The sequence below is a fragment of the Carcharodon carcharias genome, chromosome 21, assembly GCF_017639515.1.
Source record: "Carcharodon carcharias isolate sCarCar2 chromosome 21, sCarCar2.pri, whole genome shotgun sequence".
In the NCBI taxonomy this organism is placed as follows: Eukaryota; Metazoa; Chordata; class Chondrichthyes; order Lamniformes; family Lamnidae; genus Carcharodon; species Carcharodon carcharias.
The window spans coordinates 67,553,498-67,577,093 of record NC_054487.1 but is presented as its reverse complement, the minus strand read 5'-3'; the positions used below and the strand labels follow the sequence as shown (position 1 = coordinate 67,577,093).

The 23,596-nt window shown below is 43.3% G+C and overlaps 1 protein-coding gene and 1 long non-coding RNA gene across 3 annotated transcripts in view; one reads left to right on the top strand and one right to left on the bottom strand.

Moving 5' to 3' along the window:
* Positions 1–20,508, top strand: part of LOC121293198 — a 181,621-nt gene extending 161,113 nt beyond the window's left edge. The window contains exon 4 of the long non-coding RNA XR_005946459.1: positions 20,368–20,508. This is a non-coding gene — a long non-coding RNA (uncharacterized LOC121293198). The remainder of the gene's footprint in view (positions 1–20,367) is intronic.
* The window catches only part of LOC121293197 (potassium voltage-gated channel subfamily C member 2-like), a 157,141-nt gene extending 133,822 nt beyond the window's left edge, over positions 1–23,319 (bottom strand). For both annotated transcript variants that reach the window (XM_041216008.1, XM_041216007.1), the window contains exon 1: positions 22,337–23,319. In XM_041216008.1, coding sequence (XP_041071942.1) covers positions 22,337–22,882 — 546 coding nt within the window. In that variant the 5' untranslated portion in view covers positions 22,883–23,319. The remainder of the gene's footprint in view (positions 1–22,336) is intronic.
* Between the last annotated feature and the right edge of the window lie 277 nt (positions 23,320–23,596).

Genomic DNA, 23,596 nt, shown 5'->3' with positions numbered 1-23,596 from the left:
GCGCTCTGCACACCGTTCCCATGTGCTCAAGGTGCAAGTGTTGCATAGCCCATCTAACGGCCTTTAAAGTGATTGCTTGGGCTCACTCAGAAAACAGCTGAATGAATTTTAATTTTACTTTTGTGGAAGCAGGAGATCCTCGGAGGCCCAGAGGAAACCCCAGCCCACTGCTGGCCCTCCCCTAGATCACCTCTGTACAGCACCCAGACCTTCCGACAATCAGCAATCACAGCTTACCAGTAGCAGTTAACTGAAGCCCCCAGCCTGAAAATTCTTTGGGCGTCGTGACACTATTTTGCTCAGTGGGAACTAATTTCTCGAAACCATTCTTTAACAGGTCGTAGGCCCGTACTTTACTTGTTCAAAGTGCCTAATGTTTTAGGTGTCCACCCAGAATGCCTAAAAGATGGGTCCCACAAATTTGGAAGTATGAGCAATGCCTTTGCAGATTGGATGAAGGCATCACGCTGCTAAATTGGGGTAGTTTGTACCTTTTATATGCCCAAAAAATGTACATAATGTGACAATTTCTACCCCACTTTTTAAATAGAGGTTTTCCCTTTTTCTTCCTCTTCACTTAACTCCAAGCATTCTCCTTCAGTGAATATGATAAAATTGTCCAAAGCACGGCACTTCAATGACAGGCAATAGTGCTGCTCTGTAGTGGTGATGAAGACTGATGAAGTATTGAGTAAGTCAGAATCTGTTTACCTTTGGTCATCCATATTCTAATTGATGTTAAAATAATAACACTTCAACTAGCAACTCTACTGCGAATGAAGCTCGTATCATTTGTTTGTTGTTTGTGTTGATATCTGGTTAAATAATCAATATTCCAACATTTAGCCAAAATTTTGTTCAACAACACATTTTGATTCATCACTGTGCAATTTATAACAATGCTCGTTGACTTACATTTATTCCATGCAATGCCATTTACTGATTGTTGGTGTGACACAATGTTTCACAATAGTTAAAATCAAACTGTTCAAACCTTGTTTAATCTTGGCATGCATTACTTAGCTTTGGGGTTCACCTTCATGTTTATTGGCTCAATTCTCTGCTCTTAATGCAAAGTAGTTCAATCTGAATTGTCTAATATTTTATTTCTTTAGCACTAAATTCCAACTTTATTGTGTTATTTACATTATTAATTGATTTCTTTTTGGTGTTAAATTGAGTCATTAGGATTTGACTATGTAAGGTGATTCACTTGTCTTGAAGCTATTAATGTATATAATATTTTGGAAAATATTTTTCTTTTAAAATAGAGGTTTAGTCTGCAGGTGTGTCTTAATTGGATTAATGCCACCTAGTCTGGGTGCTTTGATATGTACTAGTTTTGATATGGAAGAGTGATAGCATGCATTTGTATTTTTTGGATAGAGCATTCAAGAAGAGGGGTGAAAACTTGACACCTTTCTAGCAGATTCCAAGCCATATGTTTGTATTACTAATAAAATTGGTACTGTGAAAGGGGTTTCATTGTTAAAAGTTGAAGTTCAAAGAAGCTGATGAGACAAAGAGAATTTTAATTCAATCAGTGATGGTAGGTATAACTTCAGCAGTTTTCGGGTGTGCAGGGCAGAGACAATGTGAGATCAAAAGGCAGCTGCAAGCCTGCAACTAGCTCCAAAGCAACCAAAATGAAATAACCTCATTTTGAATTCGTAAGGTGTAAATGCTTTGCCTGATGTTTGGTTAAGTCTATGGGTTACTGTTGCCTTACTGGAGATTAGTTTGGGAATTTGTTAAAAGTTATGATAGTACTAATCTGTAGCCATGTGTGTGTGTGTATATATATATATATATATATTTAACCCGTGTAAATTAATAAAATGTTTCAATTAGTTTAATGTAAAACCTCAAGAACTGATGGCCTGATTCCTGAATTTAGAGTTGCATCTCAAACATAACAGTTAAAATTATAGGTTATGACAGTTGTTTAAAGTTTCCCCCTGGGGTTTTTAAATAACTCCGCTTTACCAACTGAACATCAAAACTGTACTCAAATTCAGAAACTGATGTTGCACTTGGCCATTTTAGTCAGAGCTTTCTAATCATAAACTCGAGGATTACCGTGCTTATATGAAAACTCTCTGGCAAATTTATTCTCATTGTTTCATAATGAATAAATGTCAGTAAGTTTGTAAGTCATTGTTTCTATGACAATGTCATGAACAAATGATGTGGCAAAGCATTTGACATGATTCGTTTATTTGTAGAGAATGCAAAAAAAAGACAAACTTTTTATTGCAAAGACAGTGAGTACCCTTCATTGAGTATTGCATTTAAAAACTTTTATTTGCCTTTTGGTGATTTTCTGGCGATTACTTTTGATAATGAGTACAATCATAAAATGAACTCCCATAACACATCACTCTGTATAATACCTGTGTACCTCTGATGCTAATTTATGATTACAGCTATCAGATCACTGTCCTTTGTGCTTACTTGTACACTTTACTCCATAAGCTATTTTTACTAGGAAATTAAAACTCCTCTGTATAAAGTATAAAAATTAACAATGGTGAAAATAGTTTTTACCCGTGTTCTATTCTCAGTCTAAGAAGTGCTTTCACATTCACTTGATGAAACCATTTCAGTGAAGGCATCCTGCTAACAGTTCACAAGCACTCATGTCATTTCAAGTCATTGCTGAAACCCTCTATTCTATTTAAAAGTAATGAAGCAAGGGGTGTATGTTGTTTTCAAGACATATTCCATTCCGCGTCACATTTTAATATTAGTTTCTTCTAGCTATGTTTTCTGATTATACCAGGCAGCGGAGAAAAATCCAAAACATTTTTGGCATCTACTTTTATCAATACTGGGTCAATGTGACAACTAAATCACTATAATGAAAAAATACTTCTTTCAACAAAATTTTGATTTATTAGAAGTGTTCATACATAATGTAAGCAGAGAGCTTTCCTGGGAAAAGTGAAGGCATGAGAATGTGTGTGTATTCACCCTCACAAAATCGTGGCTGAGAAAATTGTCACTGCAGAAAGATTTAAATAGAGAGCCACAACACCAGGGAAAGCTACGAATGGTTTCAATGATATTCAGAACAATTCAGCACTCATGTAATTTCAGAACTTCAATATGCAAACTCTAATCTCACAATGATTTGGGATCATAACGTCTGATTTTAGCTGAGGCCAAGCAGCAGGCATTGGGTCTACAGTGAGCTCACAAAGTTCACCCAGCTCGCCAATATGAGACCTGCATTTTAATTCCCCAACCTGAAGTTCGGCCCATTTGAACTCAATGTCTCATTTATAAACATCAGGCCTAACAGATCCTCTGAACCTAGCTGGTGTCAATGACAACAACAACTTGTATTTATACAATATGTTTAATGTGATAGGACATCACTAGGTGGGTACTTCACAGAAGGGTTGTCAGTCAAAATTTTAACAAACCGCATAAAATTAGAGCAATAAGGTTAGAGCAAATGGACACAAGCTTGGTCAAAGAGGTGGTTTTTAACGAGTATCTTAAAGCAGGTAAGCTGGGGGATAGAGAAGCAGAGAGGTTTATGGAGGGAATTTGAGTTTAGGGCTGAGGCAGCTGAAGGCACAGCAACCAATGATGGAGCAATTAAAATCAGGGATGCTCAAAAGGCCAGAATTAGAGAAGTATTGCGCAGCAGGAGAAGATTATGGAGATAGAGAGGGCAGAGGCCATGGTAGGATTTGGAAACAAGTGAAAAACGAGTAAAAATCAATTTGGTAGTACAGAACTTGAGTATTGCTGAAGCTGAATTCTAAGCTTTTCGTCTTGCACTCATCAGGACACTGGCAAGAATACCCATATAAGGGGAAAACAACAATTTATACTATATGTGAAGACAGTGCTGATTGGTTGGCATATAGCATTGCCATGGAGAATGCACCATTGATGCCATGCAGTATGGCAAATCTGCGTGTATTGGAAGCTACATATATTAACATACAGGGCCCTGTTCTTTGCATACAGAAAGAACATGTACATACATTGTGTCTGTTTCAGCCAAACAAAATAAGTGACAGCCATTCGCTGACTCATTCCTCAGGCCAGTGCCTTGACCAATTAGCATCAAGCTGTTCTGGTTTAATTTTGAAACAATGCTTGGCACTTGAATGAAACCGGATGGAGCACCCAGTACCGACTTAGGCGCCGGAAAGGACCACAGCAAAGTCAGCCCTGTCAACCCTAAAAAGTCCTCCTTATTAACATCTGGGGGCTGGTGCCAAAATTGGGAGAGCTGTCTCATAGACGAGTCAAGCAACATAGTTGTCCTCACAGAATCATGCCTTACAATGTTCCAGGCAACACCATCACCATCCCTGGGAACGTCCTGTCCCAACGACAGAACAGACCCAGCAGATGTGGCAGCACAGTGGTATACAGCAGGGAAGGAATTGCCCTGGCAGTCCTCAAAATTGACTCCGGACCCCATGAAGTCTCATGGCATCAGGCCAAACTTAGGCAAGGAAACCTCCTGCTGATTACCATGTACAACCCTCCCTCAGCTGATGAATCCTCCATGCTCCTCCATGTTGAACATCAGTTGGAGGAAGCACTGAGGGTGGCAAGGATGCAGAATGTACTCTGGGTGGGGGGCTTCAATGTCCATCACCAAGAGTGGCTCGGTAGCACCACTACTGACCGAGCTGGCCAAGAGCTAAAGGACATAGGTGCTGGACTGCGTCTTCTGCAGGTGGTGAGGGAATCAAAAAGAGGGAAAAACATACTTGACATCATCCTCACCAACTGCCTGCCACAGGTGCATCTGCCCATTACAGTGTCGATAGGAGTGACCACTGCACAGTGTTTGTGGAGACAAAGTCCCACCTTCACATTGAGGATACCCTCCATTGTGTTATGTGGCACTACCACCCTGCTAAATGGGATAGATTTCAAACAGATCTAGCAACTCAAGACTGGGCATCCATGAGGCACTGTGGGCCATCAGCAGCAGCAGAACTGAACACAATATGTAACCTCATGGCCCGGCATATCCCCCACTCTACCATTACCATCAAGCCAGGGGATCAACCCTGGTTTAATGAAGAGTGCAGGAGGGCATGCCAGGAGCAGCACCAGGCACACCTAAAAATGAGGTGTCAACCTGGTGAAGCTATAAAACTACCCCATGCCCACGCAAAAGATGCAACACCTGCCCCTTCACTTCCTCTCTCCTCACCGTCCAAGGACCCAAACACTCCTTTCAAGTGAAGCAGCATTTCACTTGCATTTCCCCCAACTTAGTCTACTGCATTCGTTGCTCCCAATGTGGTCTCCTCTACACTGGAGAGACCAAACGTAAACTGGGCGACCGCTTTGCAGAACACCTGCGGTCTGTCCGCAAGAATGACCCAAACCTCCCTGTCGCTTGCCATTTTAACACTCCACCCTGCTCTCTTGCCCACATGTCTGTCCTTGGCTTGCTGCATTGTTCCAGTGAAGCCCAACGCAAACTGGAGGAACAACACCTCATCTTCTGACTAGGGACTTTACAGCCTTCCGGACTGAATATTGAATTCAACAACTTTAGGTCGTGAGCTCCCTCCCCCATCCCCACCCCCTTTATGTTTCCCCCTTCCTTTTTTTTCCCAATAAATTATAAAGATTTTCCTTTTCCCACCTATTTCCATTATAAAAAAATTAAAAAAAAACCCCACTAGAGCTATACCTTGAGTGCCCTACCATCCATTCTTAATTAGCACATTCGTTTAGATAATATCACCAACTTTAACTTTAACACCTCTGTGTTCTATTGTACTATTGTCGTTGACATCTTTTGATGATCTGCTTCTATCACTGCTTGTTTGTCCCTACAACCACACCACCACCCCCCCACTTCTCTGTCTCTCTATCTCTCCGCCCCCCACACACACACCTTAAACCAGCTTATATTTCAACTCTTTCTTGGACTCGAACTCAAGTTCTGTCGAAGGGTCATGAGAACTCGAAACGTCAACTCTTTTCTTCTCCGCCGATGCTGCCAGACCTGCTGAGTTTTTCCAGGTAATTCTGTTTTTGTTTTGGATTTCCAGCATCCGCAGTTTTTTTGTTTTTATATCTATAAAACTACTTGCATGCCAAACAGCATAAGCAGCAAGTGATAGACAGAGCTAAAAGATCCCACAACCAATGGATCAGGTCTAAGCTCTGCAGTCCTGCTACATCCAGTTGTGAATGGTGGTGGACAATTAAACAACTCACTGGAGGAGGTGGCTTCACAAATATTCCCATCCTCAATGATGGAGGAGACCAGCACATCAGTGCAAAAGATAAGGCTGAAGCATTCGCAACAATCTTCAGCCAGAAGTGCCGAATGGATGATCCATCTCGGCCTCCTCCAGAGGTCCCCAGCATCACAGATGCCAGTCTTCAGCTAATTTGATCCACTCCACATGATATCAAGGAACGGCTGAAGGCACTGGATATTGCAAAGGCTATGGGCCCTGACAATATTCCGGCAATAGTACTGAATAGTCCATACCTGGCCGCGCCCCTAGCCAAGCTGTTCCAGTACAGCTACAACACTGGCATCTACCCGGCTATGTGGAAAATTGCCCAGGTATGTCTTGTACACAAAGAGCAGGACAAATTCAACCCAGCCAATTACCGCCCCATCAGTCTACTCTCAATCATCGGTAAAGTAATGGAAGGGGTCTTCAACAATGCTATCAAGTGGCAGTCCCTTAGCAATAACCTGCTCACTGATGCCCAGTTTGGGATCCGCCGAGGCCACTGAGCTCCTGACCTCATTACAGCCTACGTTCAAACATGGGCAAAAGAGCTGAACTCAAGGTGAGAGTGACTGCCCTTGACATCAAGGCAGTATTTGACTGAGTGTGGCATCAAGGAGCCTAAACAAAACTGGGGTCAATGGGAATCAGGAGGAAAACTCTCCAATCAGGAAGATGGTTGTGGTTGTTGGAGGTCAGTCATCTCAGCTCCAGGACATCACTGCAGGAGTTCCTCAGGGTATTGTCCTCAGCCCAACCATCTTCAGCTACTTCATCAATGACCTTCCTTCCATCATAAGATCAGAAGTGGGGATGTTCACTGATGATTGCACAATGTTCAGCACCATTCGTGACTCCTCAGATACTGAAGCAGACCATGTCCAAATGCAGCAACACTTGGACAATATCCAGGCTTGGGCTGACAAGTGGCAAGCAACATTCAGGCCACACAAGTGCCAGGCAATGACCATCTCCAAAAAGAGTGAATCTAACCAATGCTCCTTGACATTCTATGGCACCATCACTGAATCCCCAACTATAAACATCCCATTACCATTAACCAGAACCTGAACTGGATTAGTCATATAAATACTGTGGCTACAAGAGCGGGTCGGAGGCTAGGAATCGTGCAACGAGTAACTCACCTCCTGACTCCCTAAAGCCTGTCCGCCATCTACAAGGCACAAGTCAGGAGTGTGATGGAGTACATCCCACTTGCCTGGATGAGTGCAGCTCCCACAACACTCAAGGAGCTTGACACTGTCCAGGAAAAAGCAGCCCACTTGATTGGCACTACATCTACAAACATTCACCCCCTCCACCACCGATTCACAGTAGCAGCAGGGTGGTACCACCTACAATATGCACTGCAGGAATTCACCAAGGCTCCTGAGACAGCACCTTCCAAACCCACTACCATTCAGAAGGACAAGGGCTGCAGATGTTCCCCTCCAAGTCACTCACCATCCTGACTTGGAAATATATCACCGTTCCTTCAATGTCGCTGAGTCAAAATCCTGGAACTCCCTTCCTAACATCACTGTGGGTGTACCTACACCACATGGACTGCAGTGGTTCAAGAAGGCAGCTCACCACCATCTTCTCAAGGGCAAGTATGAATGGGCAATAAATGCTGGCCCAGCCAGTGAAGCCCACATCCCGTGAATGAATTGAAAAAAAGTTAACTATCAGTCACCATCAGTAATGCATTCTCCATGGCAACGCCGCTTGCCAACCAATCGGCACTTTCTTCACATGCAGTATAATTTGTTGTTTTCCCCTTATATTGGTACTCTTGCGAGTTTTCTGGTGAGCGCAAGACGAAAAGCTTAGATAAGTCTCTTTTCTCACCAATACTCAAAAATCAAGGTGTTGCTTTACCAGGAGCCAATGTAGGTCAGCCGGCATGGGTAAATGGGACTTTGGTATGACTAAAAACATGGGCAGCAGAATTTACAAGGGGTAGAATGTATGTATCCATATAGTCAAGAGTCAACAAAGGATATGGGTTTCAACTGCAGGAAAGCCTGAGGCAAGGGAGGAGTCAGGCAGTGTTATCGAGGCGGAAACAGTGATGGCACGAGTATGTGATCGGAAGCTCATCTCAAGATAAGGACTGATGGGAGTGGAGAGGCCACAGCTGTGGAATCATGGGAATGAATCCTGGCTGACAGGTTTATGGACTGAAGGGAGTAGTTGGTGATCATGGTAAGGGGAGGGAAGAGGGAAGCCCAGGACCAGAGAGGTCTTAAGTTTTCTCATTGGAGCAGGAAGAGCAGGAGTCAAAATCATGTACTTTCTAGGCTCTCTTCTGGGCCTGCAGCCTATTTGCGTTCAGTTTCCCTGATGACACAGACACCAGCCGTCAATTCCTTGTGATAAGATATTAAACAAGTATCGGGACTTAACTGATATCATCAGACCCTAACTTCTCATTCCCCTGTCTGGGCTTAGGGCTTCACATGCTGTCCAAATTAAGCCTGTTCAAATGACATGTGGTGCAAAGTCGACAAGAAGACACTCTTCTCTGCAAAATCTTGCGATAAATTCAACCCAACATGTTCCCAACTGATGGAAGGAGTTGTTAACAATGCTAGCAAGTGACATTTACTCATCATTAACCTGCTCATTGATGCTCAGTTTAGGTTCTGCTAGGACTGCTCTGCTCTAGACCTCATTGGAGTCTAGGTCCAAACATGAGCACAAGAGCTGAATTCCAGGAGTGAGTTGACATCAAGGTGGCATTGGGCCGAGTAGGGATCAAGGGAAAAGTTCTACGGTTGATCTAGCACAAAAGAAGATGATTGTGTTTGTTGGAGGCCAATCATCTCAGCCCCAGGACATCACTCTCAGGGCAGTGTCCTAGGCCCAACCATGCTTCGCCTTTGCTCCATCATAAGTAACACTGTTTGTTAATGATTGCACATTGTTCAGTTCCATTTACAATTTCTCAGATAATGGGTTAGTTAATTAACATGCAGCAAGACCTGAACAATATCTATAATATTCTTGGTCTCGTTGTGCTAATACAGGATATTTAAGAGTCTGCTGAAGTAAAGAAAACATTATTAGAACATCTGTTACTGTATCTACATTTTGCCATAAGTCCTACAAGAGAAAGCAATATGTTGTATCACTTCTTGTGGTGATGTATGTTTGGAGAAGTGACTTTGTGCACTGTGGCTTGCCATAGGTATGTGACCTCTGATGTCATCCTTTACGTATAAAGGCTTGAGAGCAGAAGCCATTTCATCCACCACTTGGAACAACGCACTCTCTCATTAGCATATTACACAGTTAGACTTAACTCCTTATTCTAAAATATCCAGGTGTGTGCTAATTTGTATCAAGAAAATGATAGCAAGGCTAGCATTTATTGTCCAAGCCAAAAATACTGTGGGAACTAAGCAAGTCAGAGACTGGGAAATCTGCAGCAAGTGGCTCACCTACTGACAGTCCATAGCCTCATTACCAACTGCAAGGCACAATTCAGAAATGCAAAGGAATACTCTGTACTTCCCTAGGTCAGTGTGACTCCAACAACACTCAACAAGCTCGACAGAACAAAGCACTCCATTTACTAACTTAATGCCACATACTGTGGCTGCAGCATGTGCTATCTGTAGAACTTCTCCAGCAGCAGCTTCCAAAACCGTGGTCTTCACCACTTAGAAGAACAAGAGAGCAGGTGGATTGAACCAGCATTTCCCCAAATCAAACACCGTCCTAACTTGGACATATATCACTGCTCCTTCACTGTCACTGCATCAAAACTCTGAGAGTCCCTACCTAACGGCATTGTGGGAGCACCTTCGTCAAAGGGAGATGGTAGAGACGGGGGGAGATTGGGGAAGACAGTGGCATAAGATAATGTCACTGGAGTAGTAATCCAGAAGCCCAGGCTAATACCCTGGGGACATGGGTAGCTTGTGGAATTTAAATTCCATTAATAAATCTAGAATATAAGCTAGTTTCAGCAATGGTGATGATGACACTATCATCGATTGCTGTAAAAACCCATCTGGTTCACTAATGCCCTTTAGGGGAGGAAATGTGCCATCCTTACCTAGTCTGGCTATGTGACTCCAGACAGACAGCGATGTGGCTGGCCCTTAACTGCTCCGTGAAATGGCCTAGCAAGCCACTCAGTTCAAGGGCAATTAGGGATGGGCAACAAATGCCGGCCTAGCCAGCAACGCTCATGACCCATGAAAAATTAAAAAGAGACAGCTTTCATCAGTTCAAGGAGAAGGCCCACCACCATCCTCTGAAGGGCAACCAGGAATGCCAGCCTTGCCAGTGATGCCCACATCCTGAGACTGAATATAAAAAGTATATATTTCAAGGTTTGCTGAAAAGATATATTGGTCAGAAAAACAGAACATTAAAAACCTAACCTTTTCCTGCTTACACCTAATTCAAATCCATCTAGACAAATAAAATCAATTGCTGTCAGAAAGGCCATGAATAGTAAAGTAAGCATCACAGAAATGCCACATCGTTACAGTTGAGATTTTGTTCCAAGCTTGAGCTAATACAAACAGAAGGCTGGATTACACCTTACTTCTGCCCATATCCATTTACAGAGCATCATATCATAAATGGATACAAACAGTAATAATTATTCAATTCCCTACAGTTGCCATCCTGTCACCTCTCTTGGGTGAGACTGCCAATTGAATCCTAACTCGTGCCAAAGCTGATGCAGCTTTGTGCTATCGGCCCATGCCATTAGGAACTGAGCTGAAATTATCCTGAGTGGAACACGTGCGACCAGCAGGAAAAAGAGCTTTTTGTCCTCGCAACATCTGTGAATGAGAACTCAGGCCAGTGATTGGAAAGAATGGTATCCACCCTTATTTAACCTAATCCAATGCTGATGTTAATTATTTAAGATTGCCAGTTCAAGCTGAACTCCAGGACTCCAGCAATTGATTTAAGTTGATAGTTCATTTGAGTACTAAGGCATTGTTACATTGTTAGGAGATGCCATCTGAAGGATTGGATGTTAAACCAAGGCCTCTGTTCTACCTGTTCAGGTGGATGGAAAGGATTCCATGGCAATTAGTCAGAAAAGAGCAGGCAATTGTTGTGGTGTCCTGGACAACAGTTATCAACATGATGAAAAGATTAATCTGGTATTCATTCCCTTGCTCTGTACAAAAGGCAGCTGAGCTTGCCTACAAAACAATAGTGACTTCTTTCCAAAAGTAATCCATTGGCTGTGAAGTTTTAGGGATGATATGAGGACATGAAAAGCGCTATAAAAATTGTAAGTCATTTTTCCTTTCTGCTTTTGTTTGAGTCTGAGAAATTTCCACATCTGTTATTCAGTGCCATACCACACAGTGAGCTTTAACTTACCAACTGAACAATGGGGAGGAGAAGCAGAAGATAGTCCATTATTAAGGTCAACGGAAAATATTCAAACTACATCCTCCTTGAAGGCCTCCCATTGCCCACTTACTGTTTTACTTGCTCCCAATCCACCTGAACCAGATTCCTTTACAACTCATCGAAACTTTCCTTCCAGTTGTGTACCTTCACACTTGATTGCTTCTTGTCCCTTTCTTAAATTGAACTCTAAACCTATTGATATTTGTGATCACTGTTTCCCACTTCTCTTCCATTGAAACCATCTCTACTTACCCTACTTTATCTCCCATCACTAGTTCAGGCACTGCTTCCTTCCTCTTTGGAAACATATTCATCAAAAATGTTCTCCTGTGCATAATTCAAGAATACAATCCCACCTTGCCCTTTGCAATGTTTTTTTTTGCCCTACCCTTCACTGGGGTAATTAAAAATGCCTATTATGATGGTTGGATTGTTTTTACATCTTTCCAAAATGCACTTGCAACATTGCACTTTTATCTCCTCCCACTATTTGGTGGTCTATGGTGTACATCAAGCAGCGTGGCAGCACCTCTTATGCCCCTTAACTCTAACCAAAGAGATTCTGTCTTTGAATTCACTGGCACAGCATCCTTTCCCAGGATTTTAAGTGTCTTTAGTCAACATCCTTCCTTTTAATCCTTCCATATTCCCCTCCGCAAAGCAAACAGGGAATTAGATCATATTAATATAATCATTCAATACAATGTGAAGGAAATTATTCTGTCATTAGCTAGCACATTGGGGTTTTTTAAATTCATTCATGGGATGTCGACACCATTTATTGCCCATCCCTAATTGCCCTTGAGAAGTTGGTGGTGAGCTGCCTTCTTGAACTGCTGCAGTCTATTTCAGAAGGCATTTAAGAGTCAACCACATTGCTGTGGATCTGGAGTCCCAGGCAAGGCCAGCAGATTTCCTTCCCTAAAGGATATTAGTGAACCATGTTGTTTTTTTTTATGACAATCAATTCATGGTCGTTATTAGACTTTTAATTCCACACTTTTATTGAATTCCAATTCCACCACCAGCATTCGAACCCAGGTCCCCAGAGCATTGCCCTGGGTCTCTGGATCACTGGCCCAGCGACAATACCACTACGTCACTGCCTCCCCCTCTGATACATGGAATACTGCACTCAGTTTTGGTTCCCTCACATGGTGGGTGATATAGCAGCCATAGAAAAGGATCAAAAGAGAGCTGTGAAGCTGATCCTTAGCTTAAGTGCCTTAATTATTCAGATAGAATTAAACAGATGAATTCATTTAATTTAGAGCAGCATAGACTCAGAGAAGACCTGAGAGAACTATATAAAATAATGAAATTGTTGGATTGCATGCCTCATGATAAAGTATTTCAGTTTGACAAAATGGGGACGTGTTTAAACTATGCTGGAGTATATAGGCATGAGTTGGTGATTCTTCTTTTTCCAGAGAGTAGTGAGCCTCTTGAATGTGTTGCCACCTTGCACAATATATGCTGACTCTATGGAAATCTTCAACAGAGGGTTGGACCAGTTATTAACTGAGGCAGAGATAGCATGATATAGAAGAGAAGTGGATTTACAGTTAATGTCCGCATGGTCAATGTAATCTCCTAGGCTGGCTTCATCATCATGGGGTAAGAGGAGCTTGATTTTTTTTTCCTTCATTGTCCTTGCATTTTTCAGTTTTAGTTTGCCTCTCCCAGGAGATTAGATACCTGTGAGGGATTAGGAAAGGTCTATTCATAATGTTCTAGCCACCATGAAGGTGGGGCAGGCTTGATGGGTCAGCTGTTTTCTCCTTGCCCAGCATTCTCATATGTTTGTAGACATTAATCATAGCCAGGAATGTTAAGTTCCCATTTCTACCCTTCTTTGAACCAGACTTCCACTATTGTCACTATATCAAAAGCCCATTTGGCAACTTATGCCTGCAGCTTGGCCGACTCCGGAGGTCCCCAGCATCACAGATGCCAGTCTTCAGCCAATTCGATTCACTCCACGTGATATCAAGAAATGGCTGAAGGCATTGGGTACTGCAAAGGCTATGGGTCCTGACAATATTCTGGCAATAGTACTGAAGACTTGTGCTCCAGAACTTGCCGCACCCCTAGCCAAGCTGTTCCAGTACAACTCCAACACTGGCATCTACCGGCCTTGTGGAAAATTGCCCAGGTATATCCTGTACACAAAAATCAGGACAAACCCAAAAGCTGAACTCCAGGAGTTAGGTGAGAGTGACTGCCCTTGACATCCAGGCAGCATTTGACCGAGTGTGGCATCAAGGAGCCCTAGCAAAACTGGTGTCAATGGGAATCGGGGAAAGCCCTCTGCTGGCTGAAGTCATACCGAGCACAAAGGAAGATGGTTATGGTTGTTGGAGGTTGATGATCTCAGTTCCAGGGCATCACTGCAGGAATTCCTCAGGGTGGTGACCTCAGCCCAACCATCTTTAGCCGCTTCATCAATGACCGTCTTTCCATCATAAGGTCAGAAGTAGGGATGTTCGCTGATGATTGCACAATGTTGAGCATCATTAGCAACTCTTTAGATACTGAAGCAGTTCATGCCCAAATGCAGCAAGGCCTAGGAAATAACAAGGCTTGGGCTGGCAAGTGGCAAGTAATATTCGTGCCACACAAATGTCAGATAATGACCATCTCCAACAAGAGGGAATCCAACCATCGTCCCTTGATGTTCAAAGGCATTACTATCACTGAATTCCCCCACTATCAGCATCCTGGGGGTTATCATTATCATAAATACTGTGACTACAAAAGCAGATCAGAAGCTGGGAATCATGTGGCGTGTAACTCACCTCCTGACTCCCCAAACCTGCCCATCATATACAAGGCACAAGTCAGGACTGTGATGCAATACTTTCCATTTGCCTAGATGAGTGCAGCTCCAATACCAGTCAAGAAGCTTGACACTATCCAGGACAAAGCAGCCCACTTGATTGGCACCACATCCACAAACATTCACTTCCTCCACCATCGACATGGTGGCAGCAGTGTGTACCATCTACAAGATGCACTGCAGGAACTCACCAAGCCTCCTCAGACAGCACCTTCCAAACCCACGACCACTACCATCTAGAAGGACAAGGGCAGCAGACAGATGGTAACACCACCACCTGGAAGTTCTCCTCCAAGTCACTCACCATCCTGACTTAGAAAAATATCGCCATTCCTTCAATGTCTCTGGGCCAAAATCCAGGAACTCCCTCCCTATGAGCACTATGGGTGTCCCTACATTAAGTGGACTGCAATGGTTCAGGAAGGCACCACCTCCTCAAGGGCAATTGCTGGCCTAGCCAGCGACACTCACATCCCATGAACTAATAAGAAAACCTCGCCAGACTTGCTTGTTGTGGCCTGTACATTTACACACATGCACTCCAAACCTGCCTTCAACATTTCTCCCTTATTTGATCACTCTTTTCTCTGGACCCAGTTTTATTGTAATGCTGTTTGCCTCTACAAGTCCTTGATGTGCCTTGTTCCTGCTGTCTGATTCTCCCCACCTATGAAATTATTTTAAACCCATCCCCATAACGCCAGTTAACGTCCTTACAAAAACATTGGTCTCAGTCCTGTTCAGGTGTAGCCCAGTCACCTTGTACAAGTCCCTCTTGACCTAGGTTGGTCCCAATAAACAGAAATCTAAAACATCCTGTTCTGCATCATTTCTCCAGCCATGCATTAAACTGCTTTAACTGCTCTTCTTATACTCACTTCTGGTTACCCCCTTTCCCCCACAGAATACTCAAATACTCTGCATCCCTTTGTGACATCTTCTACTCTGGCACAAGGGAATGTCACAGCATGTGAGTCTCACATCTGTGGCTGCAGAAATGACTGTCTCTCTGCCTGACTATCAAATCCCGGTTGAAAGACATTTACAATTTAGTGTGAGCCCAAGGGTAGTTTTGTCTTGTGAACAAATATCTATTAGATCTGAGATTGTCTAAACTTACTTCATATATGATCATTACAGTTAGCAGAGAGAGGAGTCTTTCAAGTCATCTGCTTCTCCTGGATTTCAATCCAACTGTCCATGTAACTCAGTGTCACACCTAGTCCCCAACTGAAGAATTTATCATTAGATTAACTTCTAAAAGGAATTACTGCCTTGAGAACACTCTGACATCTCATTTTTGTGTGTAATATTTCCTTTCTGGATTAGTTGTCTTCCTTTTTTTAACTGGTGACAAGTACTATTATGAACACTGGGCACCATAACTGGCACATGATGTTCGAATACTTGTTAATTAATCACAACAAAATTAGCAATACCAATCTACTGTTCATCTGTGGGAAATAACACTGTCAAGGGACATTATGCCACCATATAAATAGTTAAACTGCAATTACAGATACTTAATCTTCTACATCAGAATAAACATCAATTTTAAGCTTGCATTGACCTCAACAGCTAGAACTCCAGCTTGACTTTAGAATGAAAGGTAGGTATGAAACAAAATGATTTAAGATTTTAAAACTGCTGAGGATTTTGGCTTATCTTTTAATTCAATTTCCACTAAACTTAACTGTCATGCAATTACTTGTATTATCAAAGTATATATTTTCCCTTGTTACATTTCTCTTTTATGTGCTTTATCTTAATATCACGGAATATAAACAATAACTGAAACAAATTTCGGCAACTCTAAAATTGTCAAGGTAGATTATTATTAAACACTAAGGTTACGTAACCAAGCCAGACACAATGAAAGTTTATGCTATGTTCTTCTTTAAATTTTCATTTTAGTACTCCTTATGATGGTGCTGGAAAGGGGAACATTTTCTCTTTTTGACATACCCAATAACAGCATTGATCTTTCTCAACTGAGCCATTGCATGAGTTCAAAATAAAAGAAACTCTTCTTTGCTCTGTATCAGTGAAGCTCCACGATAAGAAATACACCTCATTGACCAGTGGGTCACATTGCTTTCTCCATATCAGCCACCCGCCCAGCCCCTCTGCGATTTCTAATTAGTGCTGTGCTCTGAACCAGTTTGCACCGTGGGTCCACACCCAGTAGTACGAGGGTTCAAGCTGCCCAAACTAACTTCATACAGGATTCTTGCAGCCCCCAGGTCGAAAAAACTTCCATTCCATCAATCAAGCTGGATTCAAGCCTAAGTTTCAGATGTGGAAAACAGTGTGCCAGTCCCCTATACCATCCAGTTGCATGCCCCTCTCATATCGCCACTGCAGTCAATACTATGTTAACATATTTATACAGGCTATGTAATGACGAATCACAGGACACTCTTATTTTATCCCATACGTTTCCTTACTTGTTCATTCACAAGCAATAAAGCAGTAAGTGAGTCATTGTCAGTGTCTCAAGTATGATACCGATCATGTTTCTTGGCACCTCGTCATGTATGCATGTTAAACAAATAACTAAGTTGTCAAAAACTAGATGTTATTTTAATTTTAACTCGGAGCTATATGGATTACAGTGATTTTAATGGCATCACTGTGACAGTTTTTATTCACAGCACCATCTGTTCTCATGGAGCTGATAGCACTGTGTAATATATATTGTCATTTAAGAAACAATAACATTAGAATATGAAAAGGATTACCAAGTAGTAATTTAAAGCAGTAAGGCTGCAAGTTGTTTAAATGGCCCTTAACTGACCTACCTTTCCACGCTGTTGAATAGATGTGAAAATGTAATTAGTGTTTTGCTTTTCTACAGATAGTTTTTGGATTGTTGAATTCTGGGACTCAGCAGCAATAGTTTAAGAATGCTATCATACTCTTCAACATCAAATTAAACTCATTCAACCTTTACCCACCGTACCTTTGTATTGGTTCACGTTACACTATTGTTTCATATAGCTGATATGATCATTAAGGATTACATAAAATTTGATCATTTACAACTCTACTGATAATGCTTTGCTCTGTCAAATGTCCAGTTACTCTAACAGTCTCAATAAATACACATTTGCAAAAAAAAAAACCCCACCATTTCATTTGCCCTTGCTTAATTTACATGTCGGTGAAATAAAACTGCAGTTTCTAAACTATACACAATCTCATGGGAATGTTGACAAGCAACTTTTTAGTAACTACATGCCTACACCAAAAGCCACTTTCTTCTTATACAGCAAATCCCACAAGAATTTGAAGGAGCTCTGGGTTAAACAATGAAATGAACTGTTAACATTGCAACCAAAATTAAAGGTTGACTGAACACTTGTGATTACAAATAAAGATGGTATGAAACAGGAACAGAACACAGAGATACATGTATTTATAGTGGCCAGTTTGCTACTCCATTTCTTTTCCATTTTTGCTGCCCTTACATAAATCCCATTAAAGGCACATTAACTTTGGTCTTCAGGTTCCATTTACTTAAGTTGAGAACAAGCGTGTTGGCAGCAGTCCAGACAAGTAGCTAGAACAAGTCCCTGTTACTCCATCTACCCTGCTTGCAGCTAATTTACTTCAAATAGTTTATTGCTACTCAGGCTGGCAAAAGCCAGGGAGTGGCTTTCCACAGGAATCGGTGCTGGGGCCAGCTTTGTCCACAATTTACGTTAATGGTTTGGACTCTGGAATTGGAAGCACAATTTCAAAATTTGCAGATTGCACCAAATGGGGAGGTATAAGGAAGAGTGTGACAAAAAAGAGGAAGGTATTAATAAGCAGAATAGGCGTGCAATATGCAAATGAATCTCGATATAGATAAGCACGAGATAGTGCATTTTGGTCGGATAAGGAGGACACAAACTGCTTGGATAATGGGAGTCCAAATGGAATGAGGAAAAAAGGGATTTAGGGGTACAGACCCACAAATCACAAATGTAGGTTAAGATGGACATAAAAAGCAAGCCAAGCACTAGGGAGGATAGAGTTATAAAGGTTACTTATGTGAAACTTATACCAAACCTTATTTAGAGTCATGTACATAGTTCTGATTTCCATATTTTAAAAAAAAAGATATGGGAGAAGGTGCAAAATAAAGAATCACAAGGAAATTATTGGAACTGAGAGGCAAAACACCCCAGTAAAGCTGAACAGTCTGGGGCTCTTTTTTCTAGAAAAGAGAAGGTTGAGGAGGTGACCTGATAGAGGCCTTTAAGACAATGAAACAGTTTGATAGGCATGGGGCTGGACTTGGTGCTCACCACCCTCCCCATCTCCGGATGGGTTGGTCGGAGACGGGGCCGTAGAACTGGGCACCACATCATGGGCACTGTTCCTGGCATCTGCAGGCTTCCCCGGCTGCAATTTTACCAGCAGTTCGGTGGTTGGGGGCTGGTGGGAGGCCTTAAGGGGCCCGTCAACCTGTGCGCCCATTGAGGCCCTTAGGAGGACAAATAATGGCCACTTAAAAGCCTCCTCCCACTGCCGCAGGCAAAGGACCACACAAAGTGTGCAGCCTGACAGCTTTCACTGCTCAGGCTGGTGGCCGGGCAAGGGGAAGGGGTACATTATTTATGCATTTATGGATCCCCTGCACTCATCAGAGGACCCCCCCCCTACCCCCCAGTGTTTCCCCTCCTCTCCTCACACTGTCCACCCTGGCCCTCGCCCTGGCCTGTTAGCCTGGTAGCAGCAACCACCCTCCTTCCAACCACTTTCTTTATACCTGGCTCCACCAAAGATTGCTGTCGAGGATTGCATGCATTCCCAGCAGTGGCCACGGTTCCCAATGGCGCTACTGGGATGCGAGAACTACCGGCCATTTGATTGGCCAGCAACTATCGGTGGGCAGGACCTGCTTCCCAGGTAGGTGTGGATGTCTCTCCTCAAGTCAGTTAGCAGCCCAACAGCTGTTAAATGACTACAGGTTGAGCCGGCAAAGCAAAGCAGGCTTGTCCCTACCTTTTATGCCAGTGGGTGGGAATCTCACCCCGCCACACCCTCTCACTCCCACCAAACCCTTGCTAAAATCCAGCCCTCCGAGAAAATGTTTCCACTTTTGAGGACCCCAATACCAGGTGTCATAAATACAAAACAGTCATTAATAATTTCATTTGGGCATTCAGGAGAAACATCTTTACCAAAAGAGTGGTTAAAATGTGGGACTCTCTATTTCAAGGAGTGGCTAAGGCAAATAGCATCGATGCATTTCAGGGGAAGCTAGACAGACACATGAGGGAGAAAGGCATAGAGTGATAGTATGAGATGAAGTAGGATGTGAGGAGGCTCCTGTAGAGCATAGATGCCTGCATGGACCAGTTGAGCCGAATGGCTTGTTTCTGTACTGCACACTCAATGTACCTGATGCGCTTGAAGTTGTTAAGATGATATTTTACTGCATATTAAAGTGAAACCTAGAGGAACCTGGAGCAAATTGGTCTCTGATTTTTTTAGTTTAAATCACTGCAATCTTTATGGACCGGTTTAGTTTAAGTAAGCTGTAGTTAAAGTGTGTGATCTGTAAGGGTCATATCCCTCGTTGTAACCAGACAGTTCTGCACCATGTTCTGCTCCTGTGGGGCACCAACAAGTTGATCACCATTTGCCAAGTCGGACAATATGACATCGATGTTTACGTTTCGAAGCTAAGTGGGGAGCTACTTTAAGGAGCATAAAGCCATGATGCACTCTACGCCAGATAACATTTGTGGCAATCAAAGAGTCCTTTGATTTCCATGGAGCAAACAGTTTAAAAACAGTTCCTAAAATAGTACTGAAATATGTGCGTACATATATCTATATAAACATTACAGTATTCTGAAAGGCTTGTTTTTTTTTCTTCTTATCGCTCAGGAACGTTTGACTCACCGGGATACACAAGCAAGGCAAGAGACCAGATTTCAGTGCAAAGGAGATACTGGTCGCCATGGCAACCAGAACAGCAGCTGTGCGGCCAAGCGAAGCGGGAGCGAGAGGGAATGGGAAGAGAGAGAGAGAGAGAAGCAGCGCCTGATTGCTGGTCCACAGGGTCCTAGTCAATCACATCAACCCCCTCTCCTTCCACCCAAATTAATCTGAAAACGGCAAACGGCTTCCTCTATAATCCATAAAAAATGTGCAAACGATGAATAGAAGTGTGGTTTTCCACCACTACAGTTGACTAAAGAATGGTTATTCAGCCAATCGTTGCTAATTTTGTTGCAATTATATAACCGCGAGTCATTTATTTACTGCAAGAACTGCTTGGAATTAGATGAGTACCAACCACTGATATCCCAAACAGCCGCCAGACGTTAACCCCATTCGCTGGCAGATCCTTATCTTAGGGATTCTATTGATATTTCATGCATTCCCACTCGCCCTCCTGGTGAACGTGGTGTGTGCTAGTCCCATTGTTCCATTTCCCGGAACAGTAACATTGCTACCATGTTCACAGGGTAGGGGGGGCGGGGCTGATGGCTACTTTGCATTCTCCACCGACACGAGTACTTTTCCTCAGCATTGATGAATTCCAGGGATGGATTAGTATAGTTCTGCGATGTTTGACACTGAAAAGCGGTATTCCCAATCCATATCCCAAACCAATCACGGTTCATGCCAATTGGAAAAGACCTTCCCAGAAGCCGTAATTGTCAGTGGACGTGATTAAATCGGGGGAGTGGGGGAGTGAGGGGGGAGGCGTGGGGGGGTTAGTTCTGATAATATCTCAGGACAACATCCTTACTTCGGATTCACCTACGCATAGCACATTTCGGTCAGTTACCACAAATGGTAATGCCATTATATTGTTTTGAGCTCTAGAACTCCCCATTGCCTCATAATACTTTAGGAAAAAAGTTCTTTGGCTTAACTTTTGAGATATTGGTGTTAGTGTCCATTATTTATGATTAGCTCTTCATTATATAATGCACCAGTTTTTCGAACTGGAGTTGTGTGTGTGTGGGGGGGGGGGAGGGGGGGGAGTGAAAAAAATTCCTTCTAACCACAGCACACATGACAATAATCTGACTGAACTAAATAATGGTAAAACAGAGTTCGCATCCTCTTCTTGCTCGTCTCATTGCAACAGGCTGTCGTTACTACTCTGTGTCTTAGTCTCTAAGCCTTTTTGCTAGGAGTAATTTACTAACCGAGTTTATGTGCATCTATAAGAGGAGCTCCTTATAATGATCATTGTGCAGATTTGTCCTATAATTACTACCTGTCTTCCAGTGAGTCTCATGTGGGTATTGTGATCGTTCTATCCGTCGCTGAAACAATTCAAGAAATTTTCGCTGTCTTAAAGACGATTTGCAGTACACCTTTAAAATGAGCTTCTAAAGTAGTTGTAATCATTGTCAAAAATAAAATGACTGCGCGTATCATAGCGCATTAAATCAGTACATGCTGGCTCGACCACTCAAACACTACTGTGTACGGTAAAGTGCTCCAAATATAGCTGGTACAGACTATGTACAACATGAAACCAATACAGAATGCCACAAACTGTAGTCGAAAATTGCACCACTGGTGGGATGTCGGGGGGCGGGGGGTGAACAATAACATTGAGCAATTGTGAACTCTCGAAGCTATGCATGTTTATTGAAGTCATGAATAGCCGTACAACCTGTAACACTTTCCATTCAAGAAAAAGGATAATCCGGGGTAAATCATGGCCCTGTTCAATTAGATTTCCTCTAGCTCAGTGTTGTTAATCTCCTCTTTAAAGCACTGAGAACAAAAATAATAATTAAATGAATTGATGATAATAAGGGGAGGTGAAGCGTGGGTTCCTCTCCAAAACTTGGGATTCTTTCATTCAACCCTGCCTCTCGTTTCTTACCCTCGCAGCTCTCGAAGAGTAGGGATCTTCAAAGAGCGCCCAGATTCTAGGCTGCCACCTCTTCCAGCGGCTGATCTTGCCGGTGCCGCCGGGGCTGCACTCCTCGATGCCCAGTCTCTTGTTGAGATCCGCCTCGTCGTCAGCGTCCGGGGGCTCCCCGCTCAGCAAGTCGGGCGCCTCGAAGATGTCGAGCGCTTCCTCGGCGTCCCGGTGTTGCCTGTAAGTCATCCAGCAGCACGGCTCCACGTCCGTCTCGTCGATGCCCCAAAAGGCGAGCTCCTCTTCGAAGAGTGGCCCGCACACGTCGGCCGGGCAGTGCAGCTTGCCCGTCCGGTAATAGTTGAGGACATAGGCGAACACTCCCGGGTGCCGGTCGAAGAAATACTGGTTAACTCGGGGGTCATGTTCGGGGATGCTTTGCCCATCGGAGTCGGCGAGCAGGGCCAGCCGGGTTCCGGGCAGGGTCTTTAACGTTGTCCTGTAAGTTTCGTGCCGAGTTCCGCCAACGTTGAGAACTATCCGCTCATTGTCCTCAATCTTGCCCATCTCTCCGGCTCAGACATGACTCGGAAAGGGAGACCCGAAGCTGTGAATTGTTTTTTTTTTGGGGGGGGGTGGTGTTGGGTTAGGGTGGGGGGTGGCTTGGTGTTGGGGTGTTGTTGTTGTTGTTGTTGTTTGCTCCTATTAATGCCTTTCCGCCGCGAACCGCCACCGAGTGGCGGGCAATGTGGATGTTTCGCCCCCTTTGCGCCGTTCCCATTCGCCGCTTTGCAGAGTGAGGCGGGCAGGTGAAGTCAAACGGAATGACAGTTCTGCTTAATATTGATCAGTCACCTCTTCTCCCTCCCCGGGGATGCAATCGACCTCTGAGAGAGAGAGAGAGAGAGAAAAAGTGATCGTCTTGTTTCCAGAAAGTACGTGACCATATTCTTTCCTTCCACGAAAAAGCACCAGGCAACACCCTGCTCCCGACAACCGCGTACAGCTTCTGTGCTGAAAGCTGGTGTTTTTTTTTAACATCTCTTCCCGGTGTTGTTTACCAAACTGCCTTTGAAGGTCGCTGAGGATGAAGACACGGCTGGAGACAAACGGACAGGCATTGTGTGTGTTTTTTTTTGTCCAAAAATAAATAAATATCCGTGTAGTATTGACTACGCAAAGACCTCTTAAGTCCTGGTGGCATCTGGGCTGTTGTCAAAAATAAAACTCACACACACACACACACCCCCCGACAACTTGCTGGATTGTGCACCTTTGGCG